The 16,223-nt window shown below is 39.0% G+C and overlaps 1 protein-coding gene across 9 annotated transcripts in view; it reads right to left on the bottom strand.

Annotated features, from left to right (window-relative positions):
- Positions 1 to 16,223, bottom strand: part of MYO5A (myosin VA) — a 218,209-nt gene that overhangs the window by 77,823 nt on the left and 124,163 nt on the right. For all 9 annotated transcript variants that reach the window (XM_023227136.3, XM_023227138.2, XM_023227137.3 and 6 more), the window contains exons 12-16: positions 8,996 to 9,136; positions 6,369 to 6,494; positions 4,949 to 5,032; positions 1,285 to 1,446; positions 220 to 317 (exon numbers count right to left, since the gene is read on the bottom strand). In XM_023227136.3, coding sequence (XP_023082904.2) covers positions 220 to 317; positions 1,285 to 1,446; positions 4,949 to 5,032; positions 6,369 to 6,494; positions 8,996 to 9,136 — 611 coding nt within the window. The remainder of the gene's footprint in view (positions 1 to 219; positions 318 to 1,284; positions 1,447 to 4,948; positions 5,033 to 6,368; positions 6,495 to 8,995; positions 9,137 to 16,223) is intronic.

Below are 16,223 nucleotides of genomic sequence, written 5' to 3'. Positions count from 1 at the left end.
CAAATCTTCAGAAGGCTGATAATTTATTCTCACATTCTCAAAAGGGACAAAAACTGAAAAAATAATCTACTGACTAATGGTTTCCCTCTACAAGACATGAAGACTTACCCAAGTATTTTTTTCCTTATAAAAATGTAAGGAAAATATTGGTTTGCTTGGTTGGTTTGGCACTTCTTACAAGATATGTACTTTTTCATTGGGTAGTTCAGAAATACTTACGTGAATGGGAACTTGAAGTCATTAGGCTTGATACAGCGCACATAGTGAGGGGTAGTGGCATTGAGTGTCTCCATAAGCAGGTGCAGGGAGTTTCTGAACTGCATGAAAAAGGGCAGAAGCGGGTATCAAGGATTTGTCCAAAGTCAAAGATGAGGTAAAACCATGGGAAATTCTCTTCCTATGACACTAATGGAGATAACTCTGCCACTTATAAACTTAACCCATCTTCAGAAGAGGAGCTGTCACAAAACAAGAATGCTAGGGCTTTTGGTTAAAATTTGCCTAAATTCTACCATTTTCATGCTTACTCTACTAAATATAGATTCCTATACTCCCACTCTTTTTCCCCACAGGAAGCTACAGAAATCTGTTATGAGCTGTCATATGTAACTAACAATATAACCTTCTTTAAGGCCATTTAATCACATAAAGTGGGAATTTTGATGGAAGATACTGGAAAACGTAGCAGATGACTTAAAAGAGTATAGGTTATAAGTGAGAGAATGACAAAGGATAGGCAGAGAGGAGTTAAAATTAGGGACCTAGGATCAGGACTGGAGGCTGTGGACCTGGGTCAGGCCCTGTTCCTATCTACACCAGGCACAGGGTCACATGCACAGGAGAGCAAGCTGAGGAGCGCTCAGCCTCCATTCAAAGCCCTACTACCTGTTCAGGCACTAAGCATGTATGTAACATTTCCCACTCTCAGAGAACATAAGACATCAAAGAAAGGTGAGGGCCCTGTTCTGAAGGAGCTGACTGAGGCACCATACAAATACAGAGACAAAACAAACAGAAAACTAAGCAAAGATGGGGTGGTCTGAGACAGACGACATTCACTAGAAGAATTAAACTGTAGAGAAAATTATTCAGGGAAAGGTTTATGCAGTCACAGGTCTAAAACTGGGTGGCGAAGAGTTTTAGTGGACGATGTCGTATGACATCACAGTCAAAGTTCTAGGCTCTCCTCAACTGAGGATCCCACTTGGGAGGCTGAAGAGGGAAGATCTGAGGTTTCAGATGAGCCAGAAAGGAAGGAGCCTGGCAGCAGCTCCCTGAACTCACCTGATGTCCCACCGTTTTCTTGTGCTCTTTGGCCATCTGGCCTGGTCTGCCTTTGGTGGGCTTTGCAGGAGTGCGTGTAAGGAGTGTGCGCCCTGAGGAGGTGGCTGAGGTTGGACTGATGGCCTTCTCATCATCTTGAAATAGTTCTGGTAGCATCTTAAACTAAGTCAGAAACAGTATAAGGAAATTACATTCTAAACCAAACTTGAACGTAAACCTTCACAAAATAAATATTACAGAGATTCCCTTCCTTAAGTAATCACCGTCAGAGTCACACTCCAGAAAAAGTCGCTATCTATGATAAGAGCCAAGAATATGACAGGAAGGTGAGGTAAAAGCTATAAAAAAAACATGGAAAAATGCAATAATTCTACAACCGTGTCTGGGGGAAAGCAAAGTCAGAACTACTGCACACGGACTTAAAAACCTAATCCACAGGAAATGACAAATTTAAACATATTAATGGGCTTGAATTATAATTATTTTATGGGAAAAATAGTAATTGAAAGCCTTATTACTTCATTTCCACAAACTGTTTTAGCATCAGGTGGAGAAAAACACTAGTCCAAGTTTGTATGTTATTTATCAAGTGTTTACTCACCTGCTTTATTTGCCTGCCTACTAACTTAAGTGCTGAGCACTAACTCAAAAACATCATCGAAAATCTCAGCAGGAAAGGGTCATAAACAAATTCTACAATATTAGAAGGTTTTAAAAGTTATGAATAACAATTTTTGGAAGATAATTTGGGTTACAGAAAAAAAAGTTTAAAACCCTACCCATATCCTATACATTTGATATTTGTTTTTGAGGGATTTATAACTTCAACAAATAATTCCTGTAATCAATTTTGTGTTCTATCAGGTTAGCAATGTGAAAGACTATTATAAGATCTGGTACTCAATAAGTAGGTAGATGATACTAGTCAATACGGTTGGGAGAAATTTTATGGAAAAAAAGAGACTTCAAACGAATCCAAAGGAACATCTTGATGTATGTACATACCTTTACAACAGTGCCACATCCCATATAAATAAAACCAGTTCTTCTAATTAGTCAAGCTATATTTGCAGCTACAATTATTTATCTATTAACCTTAATACAACCCATTTAATCTTCATAACAATTCCATAAATTAGATGCTATCATGATTCTATTTTATAGATGAGAGATCTGAGGCATAAACTCAGTAGGTGAACTGTGCTTCCCCTTATTAATCAGCTATACAGAAAGTAGAGGGTTAAAACTCATTTTAATGGTACTTGGTAGAACTGAAATTTAGTGGTTTTTTCTCAAGTTGCAATTTATTTATATGCTTCCCGATATTAGATGTGGCAATGGAAGATTTCTTTATGGTGGAAAAATATCAAATAAGGCACCTTCTGATAAGTTTATAATTCCATATATATATATATATTTTTTAAATTCCTTTTCAAGTTGTAAGCTAGAGGCTGCCGGAAAAAAAAGACAAAACACATAAATATACAAACATACTCTACACTGTATTACCACAAAAATAATTCTACTCAAAACGCATAACACAGGTATTAATCTTCTAAAATTAGTACTTTCAAGAGAACACATTTACACTATGTGATACTGGCTTCTATCAGGTGCAGTGAAATTATGAAGTTCATACCCCTAGATTGGGTTTCAGCAAAGACCAGGAGCAGAGGAAGCCTCCAAGCTATGTTAGGTAAGTCACACACTGTCCCCACTTCAATGGCAACAATGTTACACAGACTGGTGGTCACTGCAAATGATTTGTCAGAACACATAACCACTTTATGACGACTAAGGACTCAAAAGCCAATTAGAAAACTAAATCAGAATAAAGACAACTGATCAAGGATGCCTCAAGAATGAGAACCTGGCCAGGTGCGGTGGCTCATGCCTGTAATCCCAGCACTTTGGGAGGCCGAGGTGGGTAGTTCCCTTAAGACCAGGAGTTCAAGACCAGCCTGGACAACATGGTGAAACCCCATCTTGACAAAAAATTAGCCAGGCATGGTGGCGTGCACCTGTAGTCCCAGCTACTTGGGAGGCTGATGTGAAAGGATCACCTGAGCCAGGGAGGTCGAGGCTGCAGTGAGTCCTATGATCATTACATCACTGCCCTCCAGCCTGGGTGACAGTGAGATACTGTCTCAAAACAACAACAACAACAACAAGAATCAGATGAAAACCTGTGAATGTTCTGTTTCAGCTAAATTACTTTGACAAAGTAACAAAACTAGAATTTTATCATTATTTATAAATCAAATCAATAAAGATCTTTCACTGAATAATACTTAGAGACTGGCATTGTGGGAATTTTCTCTTACATATCAATCCTGTAAACTATAAACAATTAATGCCCAGTGACTGTTAGACACTTTAACCCTTGTTTTTTTTTTGGAGACAGAGTCTCGCTGTCTCCCAGGCTGGAGTACAGTGGCACAATTACGGCTCACTGCAGCCTCAATCTCCCAGGCTCAAGTGATTCTCCCACTCAGCTTCCCAAGTAGCTGAAACTACAGCCATGCACCACCATGCCCAGCTAATTTTTGTATTTTTTTGTAGAGATGGGGTTTTGCCATGTTGCTCAGGCTGATCTTATACTCCTGGGCTCAAGCAGCCTGCCTGCCTCGGCCTCCCAAAGTGCTGGGATTACAGGCATGAGCTACCACACCTGGTCTCACCTTATTATTTTCTGAAGGTTAAAACTGGGATTTGGTCTTTATGTAATCTTTATATTATCACAATAATAGATAGTAAAGGTTTTTATTCTAAAAACAACAGTCAAAATATTCATATACTATTCCACTGAAGTTAAAAGGATTCTCTTAGAATAAAATAGAAAAACAAAGACTGCCAGTCAGTAATCTAGAAGAATTCACAGGAAAATTTTTTATTTTTAGCTGAATACCTGAATATTCATTTTGCTGATCTAAGTAACTGGCTTCCTGCTCTGCTCTCTGTGGGATGAACATGAGCCATGCTCCCCTCCCCATTCTTTCCAGATGGAAGGTCAAGGGATGGAGGAGGGGATCAACCTAATCATCAATACAATGTAGCCATCATAGCTCTTACCATCTGGAACATTCTTTTCCCTCTAGAAAACAGTGTCTCTAGTACCTATGCCTAAGAAAAATAATTTCAAAGTGCTTTGGGCCACACCTGGAACTGCACTCAGTGATGATCCAGCGATCAGTCTCTACCTTGATGGAGTGTGTAAGGCCATGTTTCTAGCACCTCCCTTCAAACTGACAGGGAAGAAAGACTGTTTTCTCTCATGGCCTCTTACCAAGGCACAACACAGTCTAGAACCACTGTGGAGGCAATAATTTCACACAAAACTGAAAGAAACATTGCACAGGAGTTAAAAGCACAGACTCAGCAAGACAGCCCGGATTTTAGTTTGGCTTGAAAACTCACTAGCCATGAAGTCTCTGTGTCTCAGGTGTCTCATCCATAAAATGAGAGTCATTAGATGAGTTAGCATTTTTAATACATTTAGAACAGGACCTGACATGCAGCTAAATAACTTTGACTAACATACTAAGTCTTATATATTTGATAAATTAAAAACTGAAACTGATTTTTGTTAAAAAAATAATTTTTATTGTTAAAAATCTAATGCTTTGAATACCTCCTGGATTAGAGTAAGCCTATCCATAGTTACCTTGCTTGATTTAAGAACTTTAATTTGTTCTTCAAAAACGGTGTCTTTATTCTTTTCGAGAAATCCTTCACACTGGTATTCCACCTGAAAACACATGGAAAAATCTCCTTAACTGATAAAACTTTTGAATAGACATTATAATCATCAATAACAAGAATATTTATTAGTCTCAGGCTATACGATCAGCTCTCAGCAAATGGGTATTATCAGTCTTTTCTAAGAAACCAGGGCCATTCCTGGTAAGAAGCATGTTAACTCTAGAATAAAACTCCTCAAATATTGTTTTTTTCTAGGAAACAGTGGTAGCACTAAGTAACTGTGTTCTAAAAGATCCTCTCAGTTAGTGGATGAGCAGATTCATAAGCAGATCCTCTTCTCCCATGCTGGCCAGAGAGCTCTTCCAAGGCTGACTCCTTGTATCTCCTTCCAACCTAGGTCACCATCAAGCAGGGGTGTTTCCTCTTAGAAGAGATTACAACAGGAGAGAGAATCAGAAGGAACAAATGAGGGTTTGATGGGGACAGAGGTGAAAAACTGCTGATGGATGAAGGTGAAGGCTGGGGAAATATTGCATGATTTGGTAAAGTGGGACTACTTGAGAGAGACTATTTCTTTTCCAAAACTCCAGCAACTTCAGTTGTCTGCCACCTAAGAGGGTCAAAGCTTGCAAGATAAAACCTTTAGGTGGCCCTAGGGTCGTCTCAAGGCTTCTAGATGGAATTAGGGCAGACTTAGAAAGTCCTCAATCCCTAAAGGAGACCCTGTGAAACTTACCCCAAAGCCTACACCACAATCTCCTTGAAATATAAATTACTCTCATTGCTTGTGATTTGCTAAGCACACTATAGAACTTGTGAAGCAGTAAGACAGTATGCCTTATTAGAAGGGACCCAGTGAATCAATCGCAGAGGGTGACAAAAGTCCACAATTGCTATTCTGAAACCCTTGAGATAAGCTATGCTTTAGGACTCGGAATTTTTCAGGCATTTAAGATGTAGTATGTACATGCACCATTTTTTCATATTTCCAGCAAAATGGAAGGCAATTATCTATAACAAAACATATTCATATTTCTACTGTGAAATATGTAAATATCCAGCCTAACTGTGATAAAGACAGACTATAAATAATCTCATGTTAATTCAGATCAGAGATCAGGTTTAGCTAAATGAGTTATAAAAAAAAAACCTTACTTTACAGAGTTTCCTGGATTTCAGAATTACAGACCCATACTTATTTCACAAATAACTCAATGTAGGTTAAAGGAAGAGAAAACCAACATGTCAACACTAAAGATTGTTGTCCCTTGAGCCCTGAAGAATGCAAACATCAGCAAAAGGAAAAAAAAGATACTCCTGACTATTGACTTTTTTCCACATTTAAGAATTCAAAAAGAAAAAATGATACAAAGCTTCCTTACTTTGTCAGCAAAATGTTGGATGATGAAAGCTTTGTTTGACAGACGAGGCTTTTCAAAGAGTGTACATTTGTTCAAATGTGTGTTGTACAATTTTTGGGCCCAGGTGTCATCTGTGCCTTTAGGCATCTATATTCATGGGAAAAAGGAAGAAAGAAAACAAAGTAAATACTGTGATTCTTCTAATGCATCAGCTGTCGAAAGATCTTTTTTTTGGCTTTACCTAAGAACTTTTACAATTCAGTTTAGGAGTTCATTCCTTCCACATTTCATTGTTAGAGGCCAAAAACCGATTACTAATGAATACTATGACTGAGACCTTCTCATGGGCAACCCAGCCCAATCTTGGGGCAGTTCAATCTGCCTATAAGAAAAATCATGAAACAAATTTGTTGTTGTTGTTTTTTAAACAGTAAAAGCTGGCCGGGCATAGCGGCTCAAGTCTGTAATCTCAGCACTTTGGGAGGCCAAGGTGGGTGAATCACCTGAGGTCAGGAGTTTGAGACCAGCCTGACCAGAATGGTGAAACCCCATCTCTACTAAAAAAAAAATTAGCCAGGTGTGGTGACGGGCACCTGTAATCCCAGCTACTCAGAAGACTGAGGCAGGAGAATCCCTTGAACCTGGGAGAAGGATGTTGCAGTGAGCAGAGGTCACACCATTGCACTCCAGCCTGGGCGACAAAAGCGAAATTCCGTCTCAAAAAAAAAAAAAGCTTACCATGAAATATCAGGGCTATTATATATGTTTTCAAAATTCTTTTAAACAGAAAGACAAACATTACATGTTCTCATCTATTTGTGGGATCTAAAAATTAAAGCAATTGAACCCATGAATATAAAGAATAGAAAGATGGCTACCAGAGGCTGGGAAGGGTAGCAGGAAGATGGGGGATGGCTAATAGATACAAAAAAAATTAGAATGAATAAGTCCTAGTATTTGATAATAATTTAATTATACATTTAAGAATAAGAGTATAATTGGATTATTTGTAACACAAAAGATGAATGCTTGAGGGGATGGATGCCCAATTTTCCATGATGTGATTATTATACATTGCATGCCTATACCAAAATATCTTATGTACCCCCATAAACATATACACCAACTAGGTACTCACAAAATTAAAAATTAAAAAAAATTCTGCCAAATAAAGGTAACATTTGTACATAGTGAAACATTTCTATAATTCAGAAAGATATAAAATGGAAAGTAGTCTCCTCTTGCCATTTCCTCCAACTTAATTATTTCTTCCTCTTTTTTTTTTTTTGAGACGGTTTCACTCTTGTCACCCAGACTGGAGTGCAACGGCACAATCTCGGCTTACTGCAACCTCTGCCTCCCAAGCTCAAGTGATTATCCTGCCTCAGCCTCCCAAGTAGCTGGGACTACAGGTGCACACCACCATGCCCAGCTAATTTTTTGTATTATTTTGTAGACGGGGTTTCACCATATTGCCCAGACTGGTCTCAAACTCCTGAACTCAAATATCCACCCACCTCAGCCTCTCGAAGTGCTGGGATTACAGATGTGAGCCCACCATGCCTGGCCTTCTTAAGTCTCTTTGAAGGCATGTATGTAAATAGGATAATTTTACACACTCCTTACATTGTTTTCAGCTTTGCAACAATAGCATTCTCTGCATTATTTATGGCTACTAGGTTGTTACTGATTTGTTTGTTATTATTATGACAACTGCCACAGTTTTCTTCTTACATGTATATACCTTGGATACTTTTGCAAGTATAATCAAAGGTGGAATTCCCAGCAGTTCCATTCCTGGGTCAAGGGTATGTAGTTAAAATTATGATAAATGTTGTCACATATCCTATAAAGTATGTTGAATGAATTCATGCTTTTCATCATGAGTATATATGCAATATTCATTTAGTATTATCAAATGAAAGTTATCAAGTCTAAATTTGCCTACTGGATGGGTAAAGAGTGGTGTACCATTTTTGCTTTGGTTTGCATTTTTTTAAATCGCAAGTGAGGCTGAGAACCTTTTCGTTACATGCATCCTTAATGTTGTAGGAAGTCTGGGTGCTTAGGAGGGTACACCTGTGCTAAACTGTAACTTACTGCATATAAACTAAAGAGAAATAAAGAGAAAGAATAGGTTTGCCTAAGATCACTCAGTGGTAAAGCTGGGGATCTAATACTTTTTTCCAACATGCTGCACCTTTAAATATTAAAGATACAACTCCATCCCTGTCAAATATGTCAGTAATATGGAACAACTAGTTAGTTTTACAATTATAACTATTTAGAACTATTATTCAAAATATCTTCTGCACAGTTTCTTGCATTTCTTTAAATAAATTCTATCGCCAAACAAAAAGTACTAAATATAAACAAATTAGTAACAAAAGTGGCCAAAATTGGTAGCATCTAGTGTCAATTTTTCATGTAATTTAGAATCGGCTGAAAAGAGGAGGGAAATTCTCCTATTTTCACCTGTAATTAGAACTCTTGGGGTCTAGTGTCCCTTTGGAATGAAAGCATAATTCCCTACTTGTCACCACAACGGCATTCCATGATATACTAATGAATCTCTCTTTGAACCCCTTACCTTCTGACCTTGATACATCTATTTTGATAAACCAAGTACCCCAGGAAATCATACTTGCCTTGCATTCCTCATCCAGTAAATCTAGAATGCCTAGTTTTGATTCTATAAGATTAATACAAGGCTGATTATCATAAAAATCTATGAGTGTCCATGGAATTTGTTCCTTCATATATTCTTCTTGCTCCAATTTGAAGACATGCTGAAATGAAAAAGAAAAAAAAGCAGTCATTACTGGATCATTGTAACAAAGAATGTAGTCAAGAAACAATGTTTATATAAAACACTAAGATGATACCAACATAATTTGAGATAATCTATGGCTTTCAACAACAACAACCTCATGGGAGAAGCATGATTTACACACAGAGAAAGCAAATAAAACAACAGGAAAACCTCAGCTACGTAGGATTCTTGGTGAACAAGTAAATCTAGGTATTTTAAATAGCTGATCAATGTAGCAATCTTTGTGATCTTTTGATTATGTATATTTTCAAAGCCACACTATGTATTTTTGGCTTCGTCAGTTATCGTACCGTGGTGCTAACAACATGGGACACAAGAATGCCTTGGCTGGCATTTAACAACTATGTTGATGCCCTCCAGGCTACTGAACCACGCTGGGCAATGCTTTCAGCATAACAAAGTACTTCTCCTAAGGGACTGTGGTGCTGAAGTTCACGTGGCTCAGAATTAGTTAATAATTGGCCTTTCTCGTGACTGCCCTGATTATCTTTGATAGTCATGGAGTCTATGACTCACTTTTCTGGCTTCAGCCACTGTCCTCACCATTGCTTCTCATCTCCATTCACACAAAAATATGTATTAACTGTCTACTATGTGCCAGTCACTGCACATGGTTAACAACACAGATGTGGATGCTGCCCTCATGGAGCTTGGAGACAAGTGGGAGAAGCAGACAGAAACCAAATAACCATAAGGAATATAATCACAAGCTATAGTAATATTACAAAGGAAAATAATATGAGCTATAAGAGCAAGGGTGCTCATCTAGTTTGGACACAGGCTGGTCAGGGTAGGCTTCCCTGAGGAGGGCTGTGTGATCTAGTCTCTAAAGATGAATGGGAGCCAAGCTAGTCCGGGTGGGAAGGGCAATCCAACCACGGCCACAGCTCCTGTTTCAGTTTGCTGCCCAGCCACTGCCCAGCCAATGCAGCTGACACCACCACTTCTAGTCTCTACAGATGCTAATGACTGCTACTGATTGTTAGGGAGTTTCTGCCTTTCTTTACTTATCTCTTTGGTCTCCTTTGGTTCTTTCACAAATCTTGCTATTTTTGTGGGAAGAAAAGACTTCTGTGATGACGACCAAACAACCCATATTTTCTAGGACCCCACGCCCTGTGAAACTTACATGCCACAAGATCTCCAATGAATACTCTCCTCATGTGTCTGGAACTTTCCCACTTTATTCTGTACTTATTGTAATGCTACTCTTGGCTCATTTGCACTTTTTTTTTTTTTGAGACAGAGTCTTGCTCTGTCACCAAGGCTGGAGTGCAGTGGCACAATCTCGGCTCACTGCAACTTTCACCTCCCCGGTTCAAGCGATTCTCCTGCCTCAGCCTCCTGAGTAACTGAGACTATAGGCGTGTGCCATCACGCCCGGCTCAATTTTTGTATTTTTAGTAGAGACAGGGTTTCACCATGTTAGCCAGGATGGTCTCAATATCCTGACCTCGTGATCCGCCTGCCTCTGCATCCCAAAGTGTTGGGATTACAGGCGTACGCCACTGCACCTGGCCTTATTTGCAGTGTTTACAGTCTAACGAGCTATTACAAGCTTTAACAAAAAACAGTCATCCATAAGAATATTTATGTCATGCTAATAATGAGGAAAGAGAGAGACCCTCTCATATTGTTTTATACTCAGTACCTGTTTTAAGAAAAAAACAAGGAAGTAAAACCAAAGACAGGCAGCCCGGCGCCAGGCCCAAAACCAGGCCTGGGCCTGCCTGGCCTAAACCCAGTAGTTACAAATCAACTCATGACTTAGAAACCGATGTTCCTGACCTTGTATAGAACACTGTGAAACTCCCTGCCCTGTTCTGTTTTACTCTGACCACCGGTACATTCAGCCCCTGTCACGTACCCACTGCTTGCTCAAATCAATCATGACCTTTTCACATGAAATCTTTAATGTTGTGAGCCCTTAAAAGGGATAGAAATTGTGCACTCGGGGAGCTCGGATTTTAAGGCAGTAGCTTGCTGATGCTTCCAGCTGAATAAAGCCTCGGTGTCTGAGAGGTTTTGTCTGCGGCTCGTCCTGCTACATTTCTTGGTTCCCTGACTGGAAAGCGAGGTAACTGACGGACAGCGGAGGCAGCCTCTTAGACGGCTTAGGCCTACCCTGTGGAGCATCCCTGCGGGGGACTCTGGCCAGCCTGAGTGACGCAATCCAAAGAGCGCTTCTGAGTAGGCAATTGTCCCGGTGGAACACCTCATCAGAGCAGCGCGTAGCAGGCCCCCACAGAGGATTAACACAGTGGCTGAACACCGGGAAGGAACTGGCACTTGGAGTCCGGACATCTGAAACTTGGTAAGACTAGTCTTTGGAACTTGCCCCACTCCATTTGAGTGGAAGCGTGGCCTGATCACCCGCGGTGTGCCTGTATCGGCACTTTTGTTCTGGTTTTGACTTGACTTGAATTGCTGGATACTTTGGTTTTGGTTTTGACTTGGATTAAATTTCTTGGTACTCGGATTTTGAATTTCGTGGTATTCTGATTTTGGTTTAGTATAAACAATAAAAGCGTGTGTGTGTGCGCCCTCTTTACCTGTTCTTTGTTTTGTGGTGAGTGCGTGTGGTATGAGTGTGGTATTTTGTCTTGCGAAAACATGGGTCAGGCGCAAAATAAGCCCACCCCACTAAGAACTATGTTGAAAAATTTTAAGAAAGGAAAAAAGGGGGGGGAAGCAGAATTTATATAAAAAAAAATGTTATATGGTAAATTCTTGTCCTGAAATAAATTAACTGGTTATTAAAAAAAAAAGTTTGTAATAAGTCAGAAAGTTGAGACATGTCAAAAAAAATTGTCTGCAAAAGACGTAAAAAAAGAAAAGTTATAAAAAAATTTTATGCAAAACAGTTATATAATTTAAAAGTAATAAGGCCTCCTGAATACTACTGGAAAAAAAACCAGATTATGTGTAAGGTATATAAAAAAAGGTAAAATATACCTTTAGCAAAAAAATTATAAAGAGGCATAAGAATGTGGATTTTTACCCTACATTAAAAGGTCAAAAAAATTATTGTTTTGAAAGTTTAGGCAAGTTTTAAAACGTTAATTGTAAAGAAAATTTTGTGTGTAAACATCGTAGCTAAAGTTAAAAAGGCATCATCCAGTTTTTCTGTGAACTGGACATTAAAGTAACAATACAACAGGTTTTTCTTAAAACATCAACCTGCTCTTTAACAAAAATTGTAAAAGGTTAAAAAGAGTCTATAAAATCTTACCTTATGGTGAAACATGAAAAATTAGATAAATCTGTCTACAAGGTTTTATTAAAATTAATAACACACTAATATAAAGGTAAAATTTAGCTTATCTGGTATAAAAATCATACAAAAAGCATTATTAAATATAAAATGGTGTTTAGCTTTTTTTTTAGTCTAAAAACTAATAAAAATAGGTGCTAAAGGAAACGTTCATTTTACTAGAAGATCATAGAAGTTAAAGACTTAAAATAAACTTTGGCAATTAATACAGCATACCAGGATGCAAATGTCTGGTTGGAATGGATCAAATATTCCATCTGCACATTAAACAAAAGCAATTGTTATGCTTGTGCACATGGCAGGCCAGAGGCCCTGACTGTCCCCCTTCCACTGAGGTGGTCCTCCAGTCGACCAGGTGTGGGCTGCATTGTAGCTCTTTTCCAGAATTTTACAGCCTAGAGTAATAAGTCATGCCAAGTTCTCTCTGCTATATAATGAAGTCCCTGCGGGTCAGCCCCCGAGGGCCATCCAGCTTCCGTCTCCCAACACTAAGTTCACTTCGTGTCTCTCATGGCAGGGAAGAGACTTAGCATTCCTTGGAGACCTGAAGGGATGCAGTGAGCTTAAGAATTTTCAAGAGCTTATCAAGAGCCCTTGTTCATCCCCAAGTGGATGTGGGGTGGTACTGTGGTGCACCTTCACTGGGCACTCTGCCAAATAACTAGAGTGGCACTTGTGCTTTAGTCCATTTGGCTATCCCTTTCACCCCCGCATTTCATCAACCAGAGGAAGAAAAAATAATAATAAGCATCGTAAAGCGAGAGAAGCCCCTTACAGGTCTTTCAACTCTCACATCTATTTAGATGCAATTAGAGCCCCGCAGGAATACCAAATCAATTTAAAGCTTGAAATCAAACAATTACAGGATTTAAGTCAATATTTTGGTAAATGACAGTCAATAAAAATGTAGATTAGATAAACTACATCTGTTACGACCAACAACAATGAGCTTTTCATGAGTTAAAAAGAAACTCATGTCAGCCCCAGCCCTGAGCCTACCTGACCTGAGAAAACTCTTTACACTCTATATGTCAAAAAAAAAAAAAAAAAAATGGCAGTTGGAGTTTTAACACAGACTGTAGGGCCCTGGCCAAGGCCAGTGGCCCATCTCTCAAAACAACTAAACAGGGTTTCCAAAGGCTGGCCCCCATGTCCAAGGGCCCTGGCAGCAATGGCCCTGTTAGCACAAGAAGCAGATAAGCTAACTCTTAAACAAAACCTAAACATAAAGTCCCCCCATGCTGTGGTAATTTTAATAAATACCAAAGGACACCATTAGCTAATAAATGTTAGACTAACTAGATACCAAAGCTTGCTCTGTAAAAATCCCCACATAACCACTGAAGTTTGCAACATCCTAAACCCCGCCACCTTGCTCCTGGTATCAGAGAGCCCAGTTAAACATAATTGTGTAGAATTATTGGACTCAGTTTATTCTAGTGGGCCCAACCTCTGAGACCATCCTTAAACATCAGTAGACTGGGAGCTGTACGTGGATGGGAGCAGCTTCGCCAACCCCTGCAAAGTGACTCTGAAGAAGACGACAAGCCCTGCTCCAGTCACACCTGGAAGCTGACTGGTCCACGCATGGCTGAACCATGAGGAAACTCATCGCAGGACTCATTTTCCTTAAATTTTAGACTTGTACAGTAAGGACTTCAACTAACCTTCCTCAGACTGAGGGCTGTTCCCAGTATATATATATATATCAAGTCACTGAGGTAGGACAAAAGATTGCTACAGTCCTATTATTTTATGGTTATTATAAGTGTACCAGGACTCTAAAAGAAACTTGCTTATATAATGCTATTTTATCCAAGGTATGTAGCCCAGAAAATAACCAACCTGATGTGTGTTATGACTCATTTTAAGCCTCCCATGGTCACAGTTTTTAAAATAAGACTAAGGACTGATCCTTTTCTAAGTGACACAAGTAAAGTAATAGCTAGGACAGAAGAAAGAGGGGTCCCCAAAAATGTAACCTTAAAATTTGATGCCTGTGTCACTACTAACAGTAAGCAGCATAGATTGGGATGCGGTTCTTAGATTGAGAAAAAAGTTACACAACAGAAAATAAGTATATCTGTCAAGAATCATATTTATGTGAAATGTGTCAATACTGGTCTTGTGTCATTTAGGCTACTTAAAATAAAAATAAAAAAGATCCTGTTTGGCTCCAAAAAGAAAAGTCAGCCCCTCCTGCACGAGTGGGAGCTGCAACCCTTTAGAATTGGTAATTACAAACCCCTCAGACCCAAAATGAAATTTAAAAAATACATAACATTAGGCATTGATGAAAAAGAACTAGATCCTAGAGTAAGCATCCTAATAAAAGGCGAGGTTCAAAGACACTCTCCAGAACCAGTATTTCAGACTTTCTATGATGAACTAAATGTGCCAGCACCTGAGATTCCAGGAAAAAACTAAAACTTTGTTTTTGCAATTAGCCGAATATGTAGCCCAGTCTCTAAAAGTCACTTCATGTTATGTTTGTGGAGGAACCGTAACAGGAGATCAATGGCCATAGGAAGCCCAAGAATTAGTTCCTACAGACCCAGTTCCTGACGAATTCCCGGCCCAAAAGAACCACCCTGACAATTTTCAGGTTCTAAAAGTCTCAATTATTAGACAGTACTGCATAGCTAGAAAAGGAAAAAGATTCACTCATTCTGTAAGGCAGCTTAGTTGTCTTAGGCAAAAGCTGTATAATAGTACTGCAAAAACAGTACCACCCAGAATTCCACCAGGACTAGACCGCCCCCACCAGGTTATACTGGATATGTAGACATAGAGCCTACGCTATGCTGCCTGACCAGTAGACAAGTACTTGTGTTACTGGCACTATTAAACCATCTTTCTTCTTACTGCCCATAAAAACAGGTGAACTTCTGGGCTTCCCTGTTTATGCTTCCCACGGAAAACGAAGCATAGCCATAGGTAATTAAAAAGATGATAAATGACCTCCTAAAAAATTATACAATACTATAGGCCTGCCACTTAGACACAAGACGGCTCATGGGAACACTGGACCCCCATTTACATGCTCAACCGAATCATACGGTTGCAAGCTGTTTTAAAAATCATCACTAATAAAACCAGTCAAGCCTTGACTATTCTGGCCTGGCAAAAAAACAAAAAACAAAAAACTCAGATAAAAAAATGTTATCTATCAAAATAGACTGGCTCTTGACTACTTGCTAGTAACTAAAAAAGGGTCTATAAGAAATTTAACCTTACTAATTACTGTCTACACATAGATAACCAAAGGCAAGTAGTTAAAGACATAGTTTAAAATATGACAAAACTGGCACATGTACCTGTGCAAGTGTGGCATGGACTTAATCCGAGAACCATGCTTAAAAATTAGTTCCCAGCACTAAGAGAATTTAAAACTCTTATAATAAAGGTTATAATAGTAATAAAAACCTGCTTACTGCTCCCTTGTTTGATATCTGTAGTTCTTCAAATGATTAAAAAAGCTTCATCACTACCTTAGTTCACCAAAATGCTCCAGCACAAGTGTACTATATAAATCACTATCAATTTATTGCACAAAAAGACATAAGTAGCAAAAATAAGAGTGAGAACTCCCACTAATAAAAAGTGAGAGTCTCAAAAGGGGGGAATGAGGAAAGAGAGAGACCCTCTCATATTGTTTTATATTATTTTATACTCAGTACCTGTTTTAAGAAAAAAACAAGGAAGTAAAACCAAAGACAGGCAGCCCGGCGCCAGGCCCAAAACCAGGCCTGGGCCTGCCTGGCCTAAA

The sequence above is a fragment of the Piliocolobus tephrosceles genome, chromosome 6 (assembly GCF_002776525.5).
Source record: "Piliocolobus tephrosceles isolate RC106 chromosome 6, ASM277652v3, whole genome shotgun sequence".
Taxonomy (NCBI): Eukaryota; Metazoa; Chordata; class Mammalia; order Primates; family Cercopithecidae; genus Piliocolobus; species Piliocolobus tephrosceles.
The sequence above is the reverse complement of the archived record's forward strand: the minus strand, read 5'-3'. Positions and strand labels throughout refer to the sequence as shown.